The 23,489-nt window shown below is 42.5% G+C and overlaps 1 protein-coding gene across 5 annotated transcripts; it reads left to right on the top strand.

Moving 5' to 3' along the window:
• Positions 1 to 7,027: 7,027 nt before the first annotated feature.
• On the top strand, positions 7,028 to 22,977 carry SERPING1 (serpin family G member 1). Of its 5 annotated transcripts, none has more exons than XM_074274772.1 (8): positions 7,028 to 7,165; positions 7,742 to 7,831; positions 9,717 to 10,164; positions 13,464 to 13,598; positions 14,752 to 14,955; positions 15,853 to 15,998; positions 17,946 to 18,165; positions 22,507 to 22,977. In XM_074274772.1, exons 1-8 carry the CDS (start codon positions 7,076 to 7,078, stop codon positions 22,758 to 22,760), a joined length of 1,587 nt encoding a protein of 528 aa, XP_074130873.1. In that variant the 5' UTR covers positions 7,028 to 7,075; the 3' UTR covers positions 22,761 to 22,977. The 5 variants fall into 5 exon arrangements, with proteins under 5 accessions (XP_074130873.1, XP_074130874.1, XP_074130875.1 ...); XM_074274773.1 differs by having other exon boundaries at positions 7,745 to 7,831; XM_074274774.1 differs by having other exon boundaries at positions 7,069 to 7,182; positions 7,745 to 7,831.
• The last annotated feature ends 512 nt before the right edge of the window (positions 22,978 to 23,489 follow it).

The raw sequence follows: 23,489 nt of genomic DNA on the forward strand, positions 1-23,489 counted from the left end.
GGTCAGGGGGTGATGGCTCTGTTTAAGGCCTACTATCTAAAGAGAACGCTGAAGATGCTAATTGCAGCCACCGGAGGTGAGAATGCAGCAAAGGCCCTCGAATTTTGGAAGAGATGTAACATCAAAATGGCCATCGATATCATCGTCGAGGCCTGGAACGACGTCACCAAAGAGTGTCTGCATCGAGCGTGGAAGAAGATGCTCCCTAACCTGATTCACGATTTTGAAGAATTTGAACCTTCGGAGCAATTAAAACAAATCAAAACCAGTTGTCTTGAGCTGGCGAAACAGGTCGGATTTGAGGAGGTCGAGGACGAAGACATCGACAAGCTGCTGGAGCTTCACTCCAACGATCTGACCACGGAAGACTTACAACAGCTTGCTGATGGCCAAGCGGAAGCAGAAGATGAGGAAGATGATGACGATGAGGATGAGGATGAGGATGATGAGGATGATAATGAGCTCCAGAAGGTTACTCCACGACAGTTGGACACCTCACAGTTATCGAGTGTTTTGAGCGTTATTGAAAAACAGTTGCAGTGGCTCGAAGATAATGACTACAACGCCGAAAGGAGCAGGATAGTCGTTCATGGCATCCGCACCAACCTAGAACCGTACAGGCAGCTTCTGTATGAGAGGAGAAGGTTAGCAAAGCAGCAGAAACTCGATATCTATTTTAAGGTGGTACGGAAGAGACGCCTAGAGGAAATGGAGCCATATCCATCCACATCAGGCACTACAACTTCTGGGTCAGTTTCCCCATCTTCTGCTTCACAGTAAGCTGCAATCACTGGAGAGCCCACTTCTGCGCGAGAATGGCAAACCTTTGCCAATGAAAGGGCATTTCTTCTGATGCAGAACAGTGGGTCCCAATTAAAAAAAAAACTAAGATAAAGGCTCAGCAGTGATCCAAGGATGTGGACCCCACTTCATTTGTTGGAGTATTTATGTATTACTTAACCAGTTGACATGTATCAAAATCATGCTGACATTTTAAATAAGTTCCTGTGCTTTTTAGGCGTTTTTAGTGTTGGATCCTATTTTCCCCATGGCCCTGGGGCTTTTGTTACACAAGATTATGTAGTCTTTATGAATACGGTATTGCATTACAGCAGCACTGATCTGAGAGAAGTTTCATTCACTGGTCAGATTTCATCCAACATCAGAGAAGATCCCTGGGAAGAAATCCGTAGGTATCCTCAGTGTGATAAATCCCAACCTCAACTCCAACCTCCAAGACTTCAAAAGGCTAAGAAAACATAAATGTTCTGAATATGAGGCTGGCTCTGTCCAGAGAGTTGAAGTTGCTGAACACATCAAGACTGAAAAAGGTTGTCCATGGGTATGTGACCTAATGATTCCTGCCATTTCTAGTGGCCCTTGGATCCTTAGTGGCTCTCAGACATGACTAAGAAGTTAGCTGTGAAATAATCCAGTGATCCTACCTGTACTGCGAAAAACATCTCTTCCACAGCTATCCAGCTTAAACAAGCCAGCCGACAGATGCTCAGCATGGCCATCAGTCACGAACTGCTTTTACATCTTGGACCCACTTTCCAGAATCTCCCAACTTACTGTGGTGCCTTGGAAGTCACAAAGACTGGAGTTCTTAAAAGGTAACCCTGAATTAAGTGGGTAATATTCTTGGATCATTGTCCTTCCAGAGCCCCTCGCCATGGACTCAAGAATATGAAGCATAAAAGCCAGGAATTGATCCTTCCACTATACTTGTCATTGGTCAGAACTTTATCAGAACATTGTATACAGTCGATGTACAGAAATATGTAAAGTGCCACATTTTTTAAATTAAAAAAGCAGAAAAGTTTAAGAGAGAAAAACAAAGTGATTAGAAATGAAAAATAAATTCTATATGGACAGGAGAGAGGATTTGAGATTATTCAACTCGAGGAAGAGAAAACTAAGTAAAACATCCATTTTTAGACAAAGGAAGGATGATGAGAGAACTGGAAGGGATCTTAGAGGTTTTACATGCCTGGAATGGATTCTTTCCCTATCTCCATTTCAGAGGGTTCCCCTTTTCTTTTTAGGATTAGATTGAAGTTTGAACTTGAAGTTAGGATGACCCAAGTTCACATCCAGCCTCAGATGCTTACCAGCTATGTGATCACAGTAAATCATTCAATCTCTATCCTCCTCAGATTCCTCATCTGTAAAATCTGTAAAATAGAGATGATAGCAGCACCTGCTTCATAGGGGTGGCAGGATAAAATATTTGTAAAGTGTTTTGAAAATATGAAAGTACTATATAAATTCTAGTTTTTTCATCTTATGCATGAAGGTTTCCTTTCTTTCCCTCCAACTGATAGTGCTTTCCCTCCCCAAACCCCTTAAACTTCACTTCTTTTCTTATAAAGATAAGTCATTTCTACTTGTATTATTAATTTATATTTGTACTGTATATGTTTTGTATTTATCTATTTTCTCCCCTATCACAAGGAAAATACTTCAGATCAGGAGTTGTTTCATTCCTTAGAGTTGTGTTCCCAACACCTCACCCCGTGCTGGACACACAGTAAGTGCTTAATAAATGCTCATTGATTGATTCAGGTTTATTCTAGCCTCCTCATTTTATAGATTCTATAACTGAGACCAAAATTGCCTAGCTAGTAAGTATACAAGGCAGATTTAAATCTAAGTCTTACTAGCCCTTCGGTCCACCAAGACATACTGCATATATATGGTAGCTATAACCCCAGGCCCTGCCCTTTGTCTTCATAGAGCTCTGGATAAGAGCAAATCGACTTTCCTCAATCGGGGAATGGCTAAACAAGTCATGATAAGTGAATGGGATGGAATACTATTATGCTATAAGAAATGATGAGGGCCATAGTTTTAGGAATCTGTGTGAACAGATACAAAGTGAAATGAATAGATCTATGGGAAAAAATTATACATTAACAATAATATTGTAAAGATAATATTGAAAGACTTAGAAACTCTGATCGCTACAATGACCCATCACAAAGGATTCATGATAAAATATGCTAACCAATCAGTCAATCTATAAACATACTGTAAACACCTACTCTATGCCAGGCACTGTGCCTCCAGATAGAGAGCTGATGGGCTCGGAGTACAGATTTTCTTTCTTTTTGGACATGGTTAATGTAGGAATTTGGTTTGCTTTACATATTTCGAATAGGTTTTGTTTTTCTTGTCTTCTCAGTGGGTAAGAAAAGGGAAATGGAAATAAAAGAACTTGCAAATAAAAATAAAGATGAATTTTAAAAATAAAAACATTTTAAAAAGGAACAAGTGGGCTTATGTTACATTGAGAATCTTAGACATGAGGAAGCACTTTTGTCTATCATCATGACTAAACACTGGCACAGAAAAGAAAGTGGTTGGACTTCTTTGCTTCCTTCCTTCTTTGGAAACCTTTTCAAATAAGCTAAATAGTCACCTTTTAACTGTCCTTCCTTTCTAATAGGGATATATTATAAGACTTCAGATCCTTCAGGGTTCTTTAGTTAAAAAAAAATGTAAAGATTAATTACTTTCTTAGACTTAAAACCTATGATCAGTGCAAAGGCTAATCAAAGCTGGACTGATGATGAAGCATACTTATCCACTTCCAGAAAGGAACTCAAGATGAAGATCTAGACATATATTTTGGACATAGACAATGAGAGAATTGTTTTGTTTGACTATGCAGATTAGTTGCAATGGTTTTGATTTTCCCTCACTCCCCATCTCTCCCCACTCCAAATGGCAGGAAGGTATGTGGGAAGAAAAAATACTTTTTTGTTAATTGAAAAAAAAAAAAAAAAAAGGAACATAATTGCCACACCCTCAAAGAGAAAGTAAAAATGGCTTTCTGAAAAGACCATGACACCAAGAGAAAGGCTCACTCTTTCTCAGAATTTGAGGAAGATGTGCTTAACACCTTCAGGTTAAGAAAAGTGGGAGTTAGCAGGATATTTAGAGCTGATAAGGACACTCTATTCAGCTTGGGTTGAGATACACATCTGGGATGTCTCCATGTTTACTGGACTCGTTGGAGTAATTGTTTTTAAAAGGATGTGGATATGAAGGGTGGTAGGATTGGAATCTGGGGCCTGATGAACTGCTATCTGGCAGTTGATAAAGGGAAATTAACACAGAATAGTGGAAATAGTGATGGAGTTAGGACACTGGGTTCAAATTCCAGTTCATATAATTATTAGTTGCATAATCTTAGACATGTTACTTCCCCTCTACAAATCTTTTTTTCTTGACCTAAGAAATGAGAATGATACTTGCATTCTCTGTCTCATAGGGTTATTGTGAGAAAGATGTTTTACTGACCTTAAAGAGAAGTTGTCTTGTCAATCTTCTCAACCTACTACCATGTTTACCTTTCATAAATGGTTTTTATCAGCTTGTCCTCATAAATCTGGAGGTCAGTCAGTATAGTTTAATAGATACCCCAAGGGAGGGAAAAAAGGAAAAAGTAAAGGAATCAGGAGTGTTTCCTAGCCCCTTTAGGTTGATTCCTGCAGGTTATCAAATCACTGGATCCTATCTATCACTTTCCTGAGCTCTTTGAAATCAGCTTTCCCAATAACAGCCTGTGTCTAGCTTTTTTCTCTTCTCTCATAATGGAATTGTCAGTTTTCCCCAAAGTTCCTGTCATTTCCACCCCAGGAACTATTTCCTCCTTACTGGTCAGAACTAGATTCGGAAGAACAGTCCTCTTTGGCACTTCCTCCATTTTTTAACATAGACAACCAAATCTTGTTGGTTTGGTTTTCATCGGAAGAAAGATCTAAAGAATAATTGAAGTCTTCCTACCATATCACACCTTCGTTCCAGGCTTCTGATCTGTTTGTCAAACTCTTCAGCTAATTTCTCCTTCTGTTCAAACATTCTGTAGTGCATTCCTTTAACAAAATAATTTTTGTTTCTTCCCATGTTGATTTCCCCCCAAACATCCTCTGCTATCTTCTGGTTCTTGGATTTTCTTCACCTTTCATATTTTATGCTATGATTTCCCTGTCCTTTTTATCTTGTTTATTCCTTTGGGATATATCCTTCCAGAGCTATATTCCACTTGAATCTCTTCCCAGCAGGGCACACTGATACTTATGAGCAACTTTCCTTCCTTGCATTGGGATCTCTAATTCACCCAGTTCTACCTACATGCATTTGTGGATTTGTATGTCAGCATACAAATGAATCAGGCAAACTATCTCATGTTATTATAGTATCTTGGATCTAGAGGTAGGAAAGTCTACAGGGGTCACCTAGTCTAACCCTCTCATTTTGCAGATAAGGAAACTGGAAGGTGAGGAAGAACCATGATTTACAAGGCATTTCGGGTATTGCTGGGACTCTTCTCAGTTATTGTCCCTCTGGGAATGACTGGCTCTCGACTTCTACAGGTCTCCCTATGTTATACTCACTCTGATCTCTGGTATCAAGCTCGGGAGATATATGTGGGCAATTTTCTCCTTCCCTTCCCCGTTTCCATGAAAAATTCTCTTAATCACATTAGAAAGTCTCCTGATAAGTATTTTGACAGACTATTTCTTGATAGACTTCATTTTAGATCAGACATTTATTATTCCCGAATTTTAAACTAACTACAATACTGAAATCTAATCTCTATCTTCAGATACCTTCTTCTTCTTCTTCTTCTTCTTCTTCTTCTTCTTCTTCTTCTTCTTCTTCTTCTTCTTCTTCTTCTTCTTCTTCTTCTTCTTCTTCTTCTTCTTCTTCTTCTTCTTCTTCTTCTTCTTCTTCTTCTTCTTCTTCTTCTTCTTCTTCTTCTTCTTCTTCTTCTTCTTCTTCTTCTATAGCTTTTTATTTACAAGATATATGCATGGGTAATTTTACAGCACTGACAATTGCCAAATCTTTTGTTCCGATTTTTCCCCTCCTTCCCTCCACCCTCCTCCCCCAGATGGCAGGTTGACCGATACATGTTACATATGTTAAAGTATAAATTAAATACAATATATGCAGGTACCATCGTCTTAAATTTGCCGTTCACTTCCCATGCCGGCCTTCCTATTCTGAACCACCACCCTTCAATAACAATTATGATTATTGATAATAATAATAGCATAATGTTATATAATAATAATAATATGATAATAATATGATGATGATAATAATAACAATGATGAAAAAAGCTGCTGTTTTCCCTAAGATTTTTGGTTTTAACCCAAACCTATCACTCCTCAGGAATTATTTCTGTGCCCTTCCTGATAACAACATTGTCCCCAGGACAGGAATGAGTGAGTAGTGGTCATCGAGTGTGACAAATCTCGGAGATACTGAATTAATACTGGCTCACTAAAAGCATCACCTCTACTAAAATACTGGGGACAGAAAGACCATCTAGTAGTTCCCATTCCATTTCTCAAATGGAGGTGAACAGTGAGATACCCAGAAACTAAAGGAAAGGCCGGGTGGCCATCAGAGCAGATGTCTTGCAGAGGAATGGGTCAGCTCCCTGAAGCTCAGCTGGCCCCTTAGTTCATTCACTGATATTAAGCCATACTCTGTGGGTGATCTTGGGGAACGAATCATTTTGTTTGCATTTCCTCTTGCATCTGGGGGCTAAATAGAGGTGAGATCCAAGAGTAAGAACCCCTGGAGGTGGATTAGCTGACTCTACACAAAGCAAACTCACTCCAAGTTCTGTGCCTCAGTTTCCCTTTCTAGTGGAATGAGGAAATCACACAATGAAGAGGGAAAGTCAAGAGATCGTTTGGTCCAACTAGCTTGTTTTCAGACTTGAAAACTGAGGACTAGAGAAATTAAATGCACGAGGATAAGAAGCCAGGTAAGAATTTGAACTCAGAACTCCCAACTTCAAAGTCATCGACTTTTCTACGAAATGAAATTCTGCCAAAGAAAAACAAAGTTCCTGTAAAAGTTGAGGATGGTGTGTATCTGACCTTGCGCAACCCAAAGGGGTCCTAGCTGCATCGCTGGCCTTCAGCCAGCGGGTTACGATGTGGGGCTCCCCAGAGTCCTCCTTCAGCCCAGTCTGATTTACTGGAAATCACAGCAGAATCAATCGTCCTTAATTTTTAACAGGCAGGCCAATGGCCAGGTCCGGCCCATGGCCGGGCCTTCCTCTCCTCCCCATCTGGGTTGGACTCTGGGGTCACTCTGCTCTGAAGCTGCTCACGGATCAGGAGTCGGGGCGCAGGTCTGGTGCTGGGCAAGGTGGGGAAGGGTACCCACAAATTACCTGGATTTAAGAATAAGCTGGGCTCCTGTTTCTTGATTATCACTCCAGGGCCCTCCCCCCATCCCATCCCCCCCCGCGCCCCTTGGGGCTCCTCTTTGGAACTTTTCTCAGCTGCTCTCTAGACCTCCCGGTGCCCCTGGGGCCCCTCAGCTTTCCCCCCCTCCCATCCCCGGCCTAATCCAGGGCCCCATCTCCTGCCGCCACAGCCCGGACCCCTCCGCTGAACAGATGGACAGAGACCCAGGCCCGGGCCAGAGGAGGAGGGGAGGTGCGGGCTTGGGGTGGGGGAGGCGGGGGTGGGGGAGAAGGAAGGACAGCTGTGCTGGGAAACGGCCGAGATTACTGGAAAACAAAACCGAGGGGAGGGGCCCCGCAGGGGAAGGCCCGGCGAGAGGCGATCGGAAAGGGAAGAAAGAGAAAGGAGGGCTGAGGCTGCCGGGGCCCACCCCCAAGCCCCAGTCCCCCCGGCCCGGAGCCCGCCCCTTTGCTCTCAGCAGGCAGGGGACTGACCCGGGACCCCCGGCATTGGTTCAGCAGGTCAAGGCGGACAGCGACGCCCAGATGGCAGCCCGGCTGACCCCGCTGCTGACCCTGCTGCTGCTCTTTCTAGCGGCCCGGGCCGAAGTAAGTGCCCCCACCCCACACACGCTCCTCGGGGGGCGGGGGCGGGGCAGAGAAGAAGCGCATGTAATTAACCCTTTGTGGGCAGCGACGAGGAGTGAGTGGCGCAGTCCAAAACGGGGAGCCTAGACAGCTCCGCCTGGGCGGAACCTTAGCTCTGATCCCCTGTTTTACGGACCCGGGGGTGGGGGTTGGGTGGGGAAGACTTATCCAGTATTACGGACCCGGGAGGGGAAGAGACTCGTCCGCTAGCCCACGGCCATTGGTGGCAGACCCAGAACTCGACCCATCCCTTAAACCAGCAGACCTGATAGTCTTTCCACTGCACCCCAGCCCTCGGGCTCTCTTCCTCTGAAGTTACTGGCTTCAAGCCCACGACTAGCTGTGTGACCCTGGACGAGTCCCTTGGGAAGAAAGAATAACAAAACAAAACAAAAAGAAAACCCAACAGATCCCCAGTTCCTCATCTGAGGGGCTCAAGGAACATTTAAAACATGGGCCAGGACGGGGCTTTCAGACCTGATGCAGATCTACAGGCTCCTGCGTGGGGGGGAGGGGGAGAGCTGGAGGGGGATGGGAACTACAGATCACATATATGCCCCTGGACTGTTAACACCTGGAAGGAAATTTAACTTTTTTTTTTTTTTTTTAATTAATTATAATTTTTTATTTCCCAGATAGATGCATGGGTAATTTTACAGCATTGACAGTTGCCAAACCTTTTGTTCCAATTTTTTCCCTCCTTCCCTCCCCCCCATGGCAGATTGACCAATACATGTTAAATTTGTTAGAGTATAAGTTAAACACAATATATGTATACATGACCAAACGTTGTTTTGCTGTACAAAACGAATCAGACTTTGAAATAGTGTACAATTAGTCTGTGAGGGAAATCAAAAACACAGGCGGACAAAAATAGAGGGATTGGGAATTCTATGGAGTGGTTCATAGTCATCTCCCAGAGTTCTCCCGCTGGGTGTAGCTGGTTTAGTTCATTTCTGCTCTATTGGAACTGATTTGGTTCATCTCATTGTTGAGGAGGGCCACTTCCATCAGAATTGATCATCATATAGTATTGTTGTTGAAGTCTATAATGATCCCCTGGTCCTGCTCAAGAAATTTAACTTTTAATGGAAAAAAAAAAACAAACCATTTATTTGAAGTTGGTTTCTGGGGCTTTGAGCCCCCTTCCCTCTCACTTTCAAAGGATGGATCCATGGGAATGCCTATTACTCTCAGTGCCCACCTTCTCTAGAGTCAGGCTGATATATGGAGTCCTGTTTCAAGCAGGACTCAGTCCTCCCTTCAGGCCTCCAGAGCTTAAGAGAGTAGTCTCACTAACGAACCCATCCTGGCCCATCATTCTCCCTGGAAATTTCAGAAAAGCAAATTTAGGAATAAGCCCATGGACGTCCAGATGAAAAGGATCAGAGATGTCACCTGATCTAACCCTCTCTCATTTTATAGATGAGGATTCTAAGGTCCAGAAAGGTTAATGACTCAGCTGAGGTCACACAGGGGCTAGAGCTGGGACTTGAATTGTTTGACTTCAGAACCAGTGCTTCTTACACTAAGGTAGACTGTTTGATGTCAAGACTAAAATCCTAACAATGAGAATCATTTCAAAGTGGAATAAGTTGCCTCTGAAGATAGTGGGTTGTCCCTTATTTAAAGTCTTCAAACAAAAGCTACTTGTTCATTTTTGAGGTGTCTTATCTTTGAGGTTTCCTATTTAGATATTAATTGGACTAGATGGTCTCTGAAGTCCTTGCTTGCTCTGAGCCTCATGATATGGGTCTTTCCATGACTTTAGATATGTTTAAGTGATGTGATCTCCTGGACTATGTCTCTAAGACTCAACTTCTCCCTTTCTTCTGGGTATTTGAAGGTGGACCATGGTAGCAGAGAGGAGCAGGCAAATAAAAATGAAACATTATTGACCCAGCCAAGTGGAAAGAATGAATCAGAGACTGATCTGGATAGCCCCCAAAGCCACATCGAATCCCAGAAAGTGATAAAAGATAAAACAACTCATCCACCGACAGACTTTCCCACAAAGTCTACTACCACTGAACCAACTACTCAATCCCCTACAGAGCTCCCCACTCAACCAACTTCCCAGCCAACCACTCAGGCCCCTCCTGAACCAACTTGCCTGATTCCTGATATTTCCTGCTCTGAGATCAAGACTCAAGAAGCAGAGAACATGTTGGGAGAAGCCATGACAGATTTCTCCCTGAAACTTTACCGGACCTTCTCAGCAGTGAAGAAAATAGACTCCAATATGGTCTTTTCCCCATTCAGCATTGCAAGCCTTCTCACCAACATCCTCTTAGGTAAGGGTCTTACCTGTAGACTCCCCATCATAGCTGGCCCTGGTATCCTCGTGACTGTCCTGATCACAGCCACCCTAAATGGGCTTACACTCCCTGCTGCCATAACAATATGGCTCCAAGAGGAAGTCTTCTTAGATAATGGTCACTGTCCCAGGTGCTAACCTATTCCTGCTAATACCTTTATTCTTCTGACTAGTTTCTTGAGCACCCCCTGTGTGTAAGGTGCTTTTCAAGGATATACCAAGATGCCAAAATGTTATCCTTGCCCTTAAGCCCACAGTCTAATAGAGGAGAAAAGCCATGTACACTAGTATGTGTATGCATACATATACTCTATGTAGTGAGTACGTTGTAAGTGGAACAGAGTATTTTAATCAGAAGAATGAATGGTTGGTGAGGGCTATTTCTTGAAGAATGAAACAATATTGCTAACTTGGAAGGAAGAATAAAATTTAAATAAAGACAAAATGTGGAGTGAGGAGAGAATATCATATAGAGAGTAAGAGTGCTGGATATGAGTTCAAATCCCAGCTTTGCTACTTTTTAGCTATGTGACTGAGAATGTTATGGATGGCTTTCTTCTTGAGGTGGAGCTTAAAAGAGATGTCTTTCTTTCAAATCAAGTTTGTGATTAGTGAAAGACGAGCCAGAGAGAACAAAGAATAGAGGTAAAAAGAATAATTAAGAGCCTGTTTCAATAGACTCAGGAAAAGGTGATGAATAGGCCCAACTCAGTGGATAGAGCCAAGAGACCCAACTCAATGAATAGAGTCAAGAAGCCCACTTTAATGGATAGGATAAAGAGGCCCACCTCCATTGATAGAGCTAAGAGACCCACCTCAATGGATAGAGCTAAGAGGCCCACCTCAATGGATAGAACCAAGAAGTCTAACTCAGTGGATAGAGCAGAGAGGCCCAATTCAATGAATAGAGCAGAAAAGCCCACCTCAATGGACAGAGCAGAGAGAAGGAATGTTTGTAAAATTCATGGGCATGGATTTGAACCCAGATCTTCTTGACCCAGAAGCCAGTTTTTATCCATGCCATATTGCCTATTAAATGAGATTAAGATTTTTAAAATAGATCCATTGGATCTTTGTATCAAAAGGAGAAGGAAGCTGAAGACTTCAATTTGGGTTTTGGCTGTTTGAGTGGAGAGAAAGGGTTGAATTGTGGGAGGGCTCTTACAGAGGGAGACTCAAAAGGGTAAACTAGATTCCCCCCCCCAAAAAAGGGGGATTCTTCCATAGGCAACAGATGCCATGTCTTCTTTTCTTCTCCTCCCCCTCTTTCCTCAGGTCCAAGTAACTAGAAAACAATTTAAGTCTTTTTTTTTAAATTCCAATGAGAGATTTTTACCTTCATTTCCCAATAGATATCTTCCCCATCCCCATCCAAAAAGCCATTTCTTATTACAAAGAATTAAAAAAAGAAAAGAAGATGATGGATGGGAGTAATTCATCAAAACAAACCATCATATAGACCAAGCCTGACATTATATAGAGTGTTTCACATCCATAGGTCCCCATCTTATATTTCTCCTTCGAGTCAAACTGGGTAATTATATCTATACAATATTTGATTTTGATTTTATTTCATCAAGCCTTTGTTAAGTACAAACTGTTTATCAGATGCTGTGCTTGGCACCGGGAGTACAGGGGTAACATATTGCATGGAACCTATCTTTAAGGAGTTTACAATGAAGGGGCAGAAAGAACACAATCCACAAAGTTGAGGATGAGGCAGAGGTGAATTTCAGGGAAGGTTTCATGGAGCAGGTGGCATCTGGAAAGAGAGGGACTTTAGAAATAAAGAAATGAAGGGGTAGACGTTCATTCTAGTCTTAAAGATACCTAAGGTGAACAAAGCCAGAGCAGGAGCAAGATGAAGGATGGAGAATAGCTATATGCCAGAGAAAGATGGGGAATCACGTCTCTTGTTTCTTGGCAGAGAGTTCATGGATTCTAGGGATGACATATATTTGCATTCATGGTTTGTTCTTTTTTTATACTTTACTGTGCTTTTTGTGTTTGTTATAAAGGTGTCTCCTTCTAGAGCTGAGAAAACAGTTCAGCTTGACTGGAATTTTGATTTCATGAAGAGAGTAATATGGGATAGATCAACAAACTATGATTATACCTACTACATGCCAGGCACTGTCCTAGGTACTGATACTCTGAAGCTAAAAGGGAAAGAGGTCTCTGCCCTCAAGAAGCTTATAGTTTGGTTGAGGAAGACTAGAATTTAGTTAAGGATTTGTCTGAATCAAGGTCTATACAAATAAAAGGTGGTTTTGGCGGCAAGGCGCTAGGAGCTGGGGGCCTCAGGAAAGGCTTCTCATAAGAAAATAGAACTTTGTTAAGTCTTGAAGGAAGTAGTAGAGACTGGCTCAAAGAGGGTCTTGGATGGCAGGATCAAACATTTCTGTTCTATTTGTTAAGCAATAGGGATCCACCAAAGACTTCTGAGTAGAGGAGTAGCATGATCATAGCAGTGCTAAAGGGAGGAGGAGGAAATGGCCAGCCCATGGACCCTATAAGACCCACAAAATCTGCGAAGGCATCCATAAGAAATGATGAGCTGAAAGCTTGATACAACATCCTCCCACTGCTTGAATTCTATAAGTTAACAATTTTATATGGCCTGCAAATGATGCTATAAATATCTAAATGGCCCTTGGCAGAAAAAAAGGTTCCTTATGCCTAAAATGAGGATGTGTATGAGCTAGGGTAGAGTCAGGGGATGGAAAAGGAAGCACTGGCTGCAAGAGATATTGCCAAAAGAGGAATAAGCCTTCTCAACAGCTAACTAGATTCAATTATTGAGGGAGAAAAAAAAAGTCAAAGATGATTCCAAGGTTGCAGCTCTAGGTAGCTGGATGGATGAAAATTGTTGACAGGATTGGAGGAGTTAAAAGGAAAGGTCAGTGTAAGAAGGAAGGAGCTTGATTTTAAATAAGCTGAGTTTAAAATTTCAACAGAACATCTGGAAATCTTCACTAGCTAGTTGAAAATATGTCATTGAAGCACTGAGGAGAGATGGAGAGGGAAAATATGGATTGAAAAAGTCATCTGCTCAGAGGTTAAGGCTGAAGCTGTAAGAATGGCCAACAAGTGGGAGAGTAAAAAGAAAAGTTTTAGGATAGAACTTTGTTAGGAATGGAGAAGCCTCAGCTTTTGACCTTTTCCAGGGTTTCTCAAGAAGCCTCCACAACATGAAAATAAGCCCTCTTTTGTGGCTGTCCTAGCCTTGACTCCATTCTCAATCACTAACCCTGAACCCCATCTCATCTTCTCCAGGGGCTGGAAACACCACCAAAAGAAACCTGGAAGAACTTCTCTCTTACCCCAAGGACTTTGACTGTGTTCATCAGACCCTGAAGAACCTATCAACCAGTGGCTTTATCTCAGCCTCTCAGATCTTCCACAGTCCTGGTGAGATGCTATCTGCAAGGGTTGACAAGTCACCTCCTCCCCATCTCTGAAGGGAGCCCTAAGGGTTCTCGGCTGTGTTTAGCAACTGCCATTGATCCTGATTGGCTATTGAGATCCCAGAAGTGGGAAGGATGGGAAAGTGTAGATATGATAAGAATTGCTAAACCAAAGTATGGGACTTTTTTTTATAGAACTATGGAGGATACTGAATAAATGAAAAGGCATTTATTGAGTGCCTTCTATGTTCTAAGCATTGTAATAAGGACTGGTGATAGAAATACAAAAGAGAACTTCCCTTGAGGAGCTTATATTTTAATGGTGGACGATAACACATATTGAAGTGGTTAGGAAAGGATAATTTGGCCTGGGGGAATCACAAGGAGTAGAGTCACAGGGCAATCAATTGACATATATATTCTTTTTCTAGAAGCATTTAGTGTTCATTTGATTACCATTCCCAGAGTAAGAGGAAAAAGGGACAGAAGCCAGGTACAGAACACAGCATAGTGGGAAGATAGATGGAAAGAAGCATGATTGGGTGCCAGCTAGATAGAATGGGCTCTCATCGATGACAGTCCCCGGATGGGAGATCCAGAGCTGAGTGGCTTAACTCCTCCGGGGCATGGTCTCCAGTTTGAGGGTACAGAAGCATCAGCGCAGCAAGGCAGGAAGATTGCCAAGGTGCTCGTGGAATACATTAGGAAGAAAGGGATGAGAAAGGCAGAGAGGGGGAGGCTGTATTAAACTAAACACTAGACTAAAAGTGAGGAGACCTTGTAATCCAAACCTTGGTGAAACATGAAGTTAATTCAGAGACTGGGAGGGGCAGGAAATTTGAACTTGGATAAAGGAAGACTTCCATTCTCTGCCCATGCAAGATTTTTGTCCCTAAACCAGTTCCCTCATCTATAAGAAAAGGATAAGGCTACGGTTGTTATTGTTATCCCAGCTCTGCTGGCAAATGCCTTAGGCTTCTGTTTCCTCAATGCTGAAATGAAAGGTAGACTAAGGTCCCTTTCCAGCTTCTATGGTTTTCTGGAGTAGGAAAACGTAGATTGGCCCCTGCATGTCAAGTTAAAGGCCATCTTGGTAAGGGGCTGGGGAGCTTCCCTCTTCTCTTCTCACCATGACTTGTCCACTATCATTCTCCCAGATCTGATTCTGAAGAAGAACTTTGTGAATGCCTCCCAGGCCCTGTATGGCAACCAGCCCACAGTTCTGAGCAATGACAGTGAGGTGAACTTGGCTTTGATCAACTCATGGGTGGCCAACAGGACCAATAACAAGATCGTCAATCTCCTGAAGAGCCTGCCATCAGACATCAGGCTTGTCCTAGTCAATACTATCTACCTTAATGGTAAGGAATCAAATGTGGGGAGAATTCAAGTAAAACTCATGATTGGTTTCAGTTTGATTTAAATAGCAATTTTTGTTGTTGCCTGCCATAAAAGGCCATGGAGGCACTGGATTGGATACTGGACTTGGAGTCAAATACTCCTCTGAGTCTTTTTAATTGTGTTTAATTTCTGGATTTCATTCACAAATCTGGATTTGTGAGAAAGTTTCCATATCAAGAGTTCTTTATATTGATAAAATCCCCAAACCTTTAGGTCTTTTTATAACCTTGTGTTTCTGGCTTTCTGGAAGTTTGAATGAGCTGCACCCGCAGGGATAACCTTCCTGTCCTAGAACTTGTCCACAAGTTCACCTCAAGATTTTTCAGACTTAGTCTCAGAACTAACAGTTCACTTACTACCAAATCTTCTAGTAAGCCTAAAAGACTTCCAGCAACAGCTGGGTATGGAGTCAAGAGTCCCCACTCTTTCATTTGTGAGCTGGCTGACTATGGGCAGCTTTATTTTCTGAGCCTTACTTTCTCCATGTTTGAATTTTGGTAGAGCTGTGAACTTGAACTCGGTGATTTATTATTTCCAACTATGCAAATCCTCAGTCATCAATCAATCAGATACTTATTTAAAACAATTATTTCATGAATTGATTTGTTTAATCATTGAAAAACCCAAATAATTATTTAGACTTTTAAAAGTTACTTAACAATTTAAAGAAAATACTCCATTTACTATGAATGTAATAAACATTTGCTCTTTGGTCCTGATGAAGAAAACACTTAGAAAGTTGAAAGTGAGCTGTAAATTTGAGCTATTAGGAAGTTTTCTCCAACACAAGGCCTTTATCTTCCTGCCTCGGTCTTCCCATCATTCCACTCTCTCTCTCTCTCTCTTCTTTCCTTTAGCCAAATGGAAGGTGACTTTTGACCCCAAAAAAACTTACCTGGAGAACTTTTACCCCAAATCCTCCAAGGTGAAGGTGAAGGTGCCCATGATGAGGAGTGAGAAGTATCCAGTGACCCATTTCATAGACTCCAACTTGAAAGCCAGGGTGAGTATAAAGGGTTTTGCCAGCAGCCACCTTGATCTTCAGTCACCATCTGGGGTCCTTTCTGGATTTCCTGTTTTCATAGACACAAAAGAATCTTTTCTGCTTCAACCACTCTTCCTCTTTCTCAGAGCTCTCTCCTTTTCCTTTTTCCTACTCTACTTTTTCTAACTTTCTTCTGTCCAGTAGTTCCCTGAGGAAGGCAGAGACCTCTGTACTCCCTTTCCAGCAGCAACTGAGTTCACACGAGCCACATTGAGACTCAGTATCCCTTTTTTGGCCAAACCATTAGGGAACCCAGAAAGCTGAGAAAACTCTGTGTCTATGTGGCACATGTGGATACATATGTGTGTACAGGTGGGTGGTGAATTCCTCAATAGAATGAGACTAGCGAGAACAATTCAGACCTTCAAAGTAGCGCTTTTCCTCTACGAGATACAAAGATTATGACCCTCATTTTGGAGATGAGAAAATTTGAAGTTGCTTATCCACAGACACACAGAACTTCAGAAACTGCCCCAGAAGTGAGGTGAGACATATCTCAAAGCCTGGCAGGTTCTGGTTCATTATTACAGAATGTTGTGTGCCCAGCACTGTCCCAGGTGCTATTCAGGCTACAAAGAAAGCATGAGACACAATCCTTGCCCCTCGAGGAGCTTCCCTTCCCTTGGAGAAATCAAGATTCACACATGAATAGAGAACAAGAAGCCAGTGTCCATTTTATAGCAGACAAGTCCTGCAGGTAATCAAAACCCAGAACTGGAAGGGACCTCCTAAGCTATCTCATCCAAATTCCTCACTTAATAGATGTGGAAACTCATGTCTGGGAAATGAAGAGACTTGCCAAAGGTCATACTCGGCAGGAAGTACAAGAGTTAGAATCTTCTGTCTCCCAAGCCCAGAGTATTTCATTTCTATGACGCTTCTTCACTATGACCAGTTGAAATATAAAGTGAAAAGGTTATCACCCCCATTTTGAAGATGAGAAGACTGAGCCTCAGAGAGTTGCTCATGGCCATGGCAATTGGTCAGGGTTGGAGCTTAGATTAAACCCAGTTTTTCCAATACTCTTTCTACCACCACTTATCCCACCGCCCACAAGTGGAGAAACATTGCAAGTGTGATTGGGTGTTGGGGCAGGGAGTAGTAGCCTAGAAATGCAGCAGAGAGGCTCAGTGGAGAGAGAGCCCGTGCAGTGGGAAGAGAAGACAGGGTTTAGTCAGAGAAGATGAATTTCTAGAGGAAGGGATGTCATAGATGGCTTCTGAAGAATGACTAAGAATGACGCCCCAAAGCGAGTCTTGGCAAATGGTTGTTCCTCCTGTGGAGACAGAGAAATCACTGAGTGGTATCCTGGCTTGTCCACACCTTCTCATGGCTTTCAGATTCATACAAATCCTTTAAGATTTACAAAGCACTTTCTTTACTACAACCAGGTAAGGTAGGTGGTACTGGCAATGTTGTCTCTATTTTACAGATGAGGAAATTACGCCTTAGTGACAGCAAGTGACTAGCCCAGTACTAAATGGCTAATTAATGACTCAGCCCCAGACTCTCATACACCCAGGTTTTATGTGCTGTCCCTTGTGGCCACCATGCTCAACATGCTTACCATGCAAGCTTTATTCCTCCCCAGAATTCTCAGAAGCTTTAGAGTTCATGTTTTCCATCACCTGAGGAACTTCTCTCTATTTGGAGTCAAAGGATCTGTGTTTGATTCTTCTCTCTGACGTTTGGGTGACTTTGGGGAAATCATTTAATTTCCTGAGCCTGAGTTTCCATTTGTGAAAAGTGAGAGAATTGTGCTAAATGACCTCTGAGGTCCCTCCCAAAGCTGGTTTTCTCATCCTATGACCCTGTGACTCACAAGGCAACTTGGGACTCAGCAAGGAAGCTCTCAGGCCTAGTTGGCAATGGGAAGGCTGAGGGGCCCCATCTCTTGGTCCCCAGATTGGTCTCCTGCAGCTCTCCAATGACCTGAACCTGGTGATCCTGCTGCCTCAGCACTTGGGCGTTCAGCTTGCTGAGGTCGAGCTAAAACTCAGCAGCCCGGTCTTCAGCGCCGTCTTGGAGAAGCTGGAGAAAAGTAAAAGTCAGGCGACTCTGGTGACCATGCCTCGACTCAAGGTGAACACCAGCCAGGACCTGCTCCAGATCTTGGAGAAGATGGGTGAGCTCTGTGACCTCATTGCTTTCCTTATAGAGAACAAATCGGGGGTGGCAAGGGAGTAAGAATGCTGTCCGCCCACTTAGGCCTTGGGACTCTCTTCAGTGCTTTAACTATCTTGTTTGACCCTCACGACAATCCCCCCAAATGGGCAACATGGCAGAGTGGAGCAAGTTCTGGACTTCGAGTCAGAAAGACTTCCTCAGATACTAACTGCATGGTCCTAGGCAAGTAACTTCCTTGTGCCTTAGTTTCCTCATCTGTACAATCAGAATGTTGGACTCTAAAGTCCCTTCCAACTCTCATCCAGTGATGCTCTTCAACAGGTGAGGAAGCTGAAACTCAGAATTTGGTACACGTACAAAAAAACATTGCACATTAACTCCAGAGCCAGCACTAGAAGTTATGGCTCATAGTTCTCAGGCCCAGGATTCTTTCCATTTCACTGTGCTGAAGATATGGAAGGAATGGATGGCTATTGTCCATTCCAGATTGTTCCCAGGGCTTTTCAGCACTGAGTCTAGCCCCCTGGAAAAGGTATATCCTTACTGAGGGGGAATGGAAAGGATGTGTCTAAGAAACCTTTTTTTCATGCTAGTATGGAATCAATCAGTCAAATCAACAAGCATTTATTAAAAGTCTGTTATGCAGGGGCAGCTAGGTGGTGCAGTGAAAAGAACACCAGCCCTGAAGTCAGGAGGACCTGAGTTCAAATGTGATCTCAGACACTTAACACTTTCTAGCTGTGTGACCCTGGGCAAGTCACTTAACCTCAATTGCCTCAGCGAAAGAAAGGAAGGAAGGAAGGAAGGAAGGAAGGAAGGAAGGAAGGAAGGAAGGAAGGAAGGAAGGAAGGAAGGAAGGAAGGAAGGAAGGAAGGAAGGAAGGAAGGAAGGAAGGAAGGAAGGAAGAAGGGAGGAAGGAAGGAAGGAAGGAAGGAAGGAGGGAGGGAGGGAGGGAGGGAGGGAGGAAGGAAGGAAGGAAGGAAGGAAGGAAGGAAGGAAGGAAGGAAGGAAGGAAGGAAGGAAGGAAGGAAGGAAGGAAGGAAGGAAGAAAGGAAAAAAGAAAGAAAGAAAGAAAGAAAGAAAGAAAGAAAGAAAGAAAGAAAGAAAGAAAGAAAGAAAGAAAGAAAGAAAGAAAGAAAGAAAGAAAGAAAGAAAGAAAGAAAGAAAGAAAGAAAGAAAGAAAGAAAGAAAGAAAGAAGAAAGGAAGGAAGGAAGGAAGGAAGGAAGGAAGGAAGGAAGGAAGGAAGGAAAAGTCTATTATGAAGGACAGCTAAATGACACAGTAAGTAGAATACCTTGTCCTTGAGTCAGCTTTCAAATCCCGCCTCAGATACTTTCTAACTGTGTGCTCTTGAGCAAGTCACTTAATCCCGATTGCCTACAAAAGAAAAAGTCTTTTATAAACCAGACATTGTACTAGATACTAGGTTCCAAAGCCCACTGGTCTCAGACACTTAACAATTCTTCACTGGGTGACCCTGGGCAAGTCACTTAACCCCAATTGCCTCAGCCAAAAGAAAGAGAGAGAGAGAGAGAGAGAGAGAGAGAGAGAGAGAGAGAGAGAGAGAGAGAGAGAGAGAGAGAGAGAGAGAAAGTCTATTATGAAGGACAGCTAAACGAGACAGTAAGTAAAACACCTTGTCCTTGAGTCAGCTTTCAAATCCCACCTCAGACATGTCCTAACTGTGTGCTCTTGAGCAAGTCACTTAATCCCGATTGCCTACAAAAGAAAAAGTCTTTTATAAACCAGACATTGTACTAGACATGAGGGTTCCAAAGCCCACAGTCTCTGCCTGAAGGAATAAGATGGAATGTCATTCATAAGAAACAGCAGGAAAGTCTATTTGTCTAGACAGCAGATTGTGGGAAGGAGAGCCATTTATAATGAAATTGAAAACTACTAGAATGCTGTTAGATTATAAAGGGCTTCAAAAGCCAAGAAAATGACTGTCTAATTTATCCTAGAGGCAACAGGGAGCCACTATAGTTTATTGAGTAAGAGAGTATCATAGTCAGATCTGTATTTAAGCAAAATCATTTTAGCAGTTGAACTGGAGAAAGGAGAGACATGAGTCAGAGAGATCAATGAAAAAGGTCATAGCAGTAATCCATGGAAGAAATGATGAGGGGCTATATGAACAATGAGAACTGGATGAATGTAAACGATTGTGAAGGAAGAAAGAGTAAGATTTGATGACTGATTAGAAGGGTGAGAGAGAGAGTGTTGAGCTTGCAAACCTGGAAGAATGAGAGCATGGAAGAGCCCTTGGCAAAAATAGACAATATTGGAAGAGGGATGGGTTAGGGGAATGATACAACAAATTGGGTTTTAAACATGTTGAGTTTGAGGTATCTATAAGCCAACCAGTTTAAAATGTTTAGTGAGTAACTGGAAATTCATGACTGGAACCCCAAATGAGACTGGAGCAGGAGCTAAAGAGTCATGTGCATGGAAATGAAAATTAAACCCATGGGAGCAGATGAGGTCATCAAAGAGATGTAGAGAGTGAACAGAGTGAGTCTTAAGACAGTGTGGTGAGGTACCTTTATGGCCCTTGATTTGCATGAGCCAGTAACATAACCTGAAAAAGAAAGGACAAACAGGAATCCTGGGATAGAGAAGTGTCAACAAAACCCAAGGGGAAGAGAGTCCAGGTGAATGAGGTGATTAACAGTTTCCAAAGCCCCAGAGAGATTAAGAAGGATAAGCACTGAAAAAGTCACTTTCAGTTTAGTAATTGAGCCATTAGTGGAGTAATCACTTTCACTGGAGTGCCCTGACAAGAAATCATTTTGCAAAGAGTTAAGAAGTAAGAGGAAAGGCCAGGAAAATAAGATCTTTTTTTAAAGAGTTTGGCTAAGAAAGGAAGGACAAGATAGAAGGTTATAGTGAAGGTTTTTTCCAGATAGAGGAGATGGGATTATTTGTAGGCTGTAAAGAGAGGAGCCTCAAAAACAGGAGCAAGTGACTCACAGGAACTTGGAACTGAGTTATATAGATCACAACATATGCAAGAGATATTTATTAAATGCTTACTATGTACGAACCCCTCCCCATTCTGGATATGTTGAGGGAGACACAATATTTCGAAAAGGACACTGTCCTTAAGTACTTTATAGCCTAGGAGTCAAGTGACACATAGAGGTGACTAGAAAATATACTATTTCTTAAACACAAGAGAATTATTAATCACTCAATCATAAGCATTTATTAAGCATTTACTGTATGCTAGGCATTGGGGATACAAATAAAAGAATGAAACAATTTCTACATTTTTTTTTTTTTTTTACTTTTAAGTTGGGGAATGGAAGGAAGGAAATGAGCATTTAAATGTCTCAGCCAGCCACTGAACTAAGTACTTTTACAAATATTATCTCATTTGAAGTGGGTGGGAGAGAAGGGAAAGAAGCTTCTTAGCTGAAAAATAAAAATAAAGTAGGAGAGGAGAGGAGAGGAGAGGAGAGGAGAGGAGAGGAGAGGAGAGGGGAGAGAGAGAGAGAGAGAGAGAGAGAGAGAGAGAGAGAGAGAGAGAGAGAGAGAGAGAGAGAGAGAGAACAAGAACAATGAATTTCTGCTCTTAAGTGTATATTCTATATTCTAACAAAGTGCTATGTGAGGTCCAACGAAGGTCTTTGTTAGGAGCTGGGGGGCTTCCTGGTGGAAGTGGCTGGTAAACAAGTTGAACTTTAAAGTCTGATGATGAGAAGAGTTTCCAAAAAAGGTGCTCAAGGAATGTTGTGATCTAATTTCAAATCAATTCAAATCAACAAACATTGATTAACCACCATAAAAAGACAAAAAAAAAAAAAAAATAGTTATAGTCTTTCAATGAATGCACATTTTTCTGTGGGATATAATATTTAGAGAGCAGCATAATAGAAGTCATTATGTGACAAGTGTGACAAGGGTTATCGAGAAGCCTAGACCAAGTGGTCCACGGACATTCCAGGAAGAAGAGAACAGATGTAACTATGGGCATCAAGGAAGGCTTCGTGGAGGAGGTAGCACCTTGATTGGTCCTTGAATAAAGAGAAGCTGAGCCAGTTGAGGAAGGAGTACTTTTTAGGCACAGGGATTCAGCTACCTTTTTGTGAATATAAAATGGAAGGAGGTGGAATGTCAAATTCTGGAAGTAGGTAGCAGTCCAATTAGGCTGGAATGTAAATGAAGCTGGAAAGGGAGGTTGGAGGCAGACTTTATGAGCTCATTTCCTGCTGATGGGAGGTAGGAATGCTGGAGTGACTTCATTCTCCAGGCCTGAGAGCACAAGGCAAGCCTTGTGGGTAGGGATGTGCCTGCCTCTCCCACCTGTCACTGATGCTGACTTTCTCTTCCCAGAATTCTTTGACTTCTCCTATGACCTCAACCTGTGCGGGCTGACAGATGACCCAGAGATTCAGGTATCTACTGCCCATCACCAGACCACGCTAGAGCTGAATGAAGCAGGAGTCGAGGGAGCAGCTGCCTCCACCGTCTCCGTAGCCCGCATCATGTCCATCTTTGAGGTGAGGCAACCCTTCATCTTCGTGCTGTGGCACCAGAAGTACAAGTTCCCTATCTTCATGGGCCGTGTGTATGACCCCAGCTCCTGAGCTCTGGAGGGATCACTGGGTAGGACCAGCTGCTGATGCCCCAAACTTCGCCTCCACAGAACACCCTAGGCCTGCCCAGGCTGCCTTTTTCCACTTCTTGCCTTCAAGCAACCAACTTAGGACCACAGTACTGCACAGTAACTTTTTCACCCTTCCTTTCTCCCTTCGAGGGCCCACATGAGTCTAGCTTTTACTAATAAACTTGGCAGGGCAGACATTTTTTGGACTCTTATTTATTTATCCCCATCAGAATGTGTATATGGAATTACAGAGATGTTTGATTTCACTGATTATACTTCTATTCAAATCCAAGTCTAAAGCTTTTTCTGATCATTTTTCCCCCTCTTAGGGTAGCTTTTATTTAATATTTTAAGATTTGCAGGGCAGCTAGGTGGTGCAGTGGATAGAGCACCAGCCTTGAATTCAGGAGGACCTGAGTTCAAATCTGATCTCAGACACTTAACACTTCCTAGCTGTGTGACCCTGGGCAAGTCACTTAACCCCAGCCTCAGGGGGAAAGAAAATTTGCAAAACACTTTACAATTATTAATTCTTTGATCGTCACACAGATGAGAAAACCAAATATACAGGGTGAGGTGACTTGCCCAGGGTCACACAATCTGAACAAGATTCAAACATTCTTCCTTACTCTAAATCCCATGTTCTATCTACTGCTCCATTTAGCTACCATATAAGGCTTTTAAGGTTTGCAAAGAATTTGTTGAGCCT

This window comes from Sminthopsis crassicaudata, chromosome 6 (assembly GCF_048593235.1).
Source record: "Sminthopsis crassicaudata isolate SCR6 chromosome 6, ASM4859323v1, whole genome shotgun sequence".
Classification (NCBI taxonomy): domain Eukaryota; kingdom Metazoa; phylum Chordata; class Mammalia; order Dasyuromorphia; family Dasyuridae; genus Sminthopsis; species Sminthopsis crassicaudata.

Bases quoted from the DNA above. Each gene is read 5' to 3' on its own strand.
- SERPING1 (XM_074274772.1), top strand. From the start codon at position 7,076: ATGGCCGGGCCTTCCTCTCCTCCCCATCTGGGTTGGACTCTGGGGTCA. The intron at 13,599-14,751 runs GTGAGATGCTAT...TCATTCTCCCAG, and splicing joins TCAGATCTTCCACAGTCCTG to ATCTGATTCTGAAGAAGAAC. The intron at 14,956-15,852 runs GTAAGGAATCAA...TCTTTCCTTTAG, and splicing joins CAATACTATCTACCTTAATG to CCAAATGGAAGGTGACTTTT.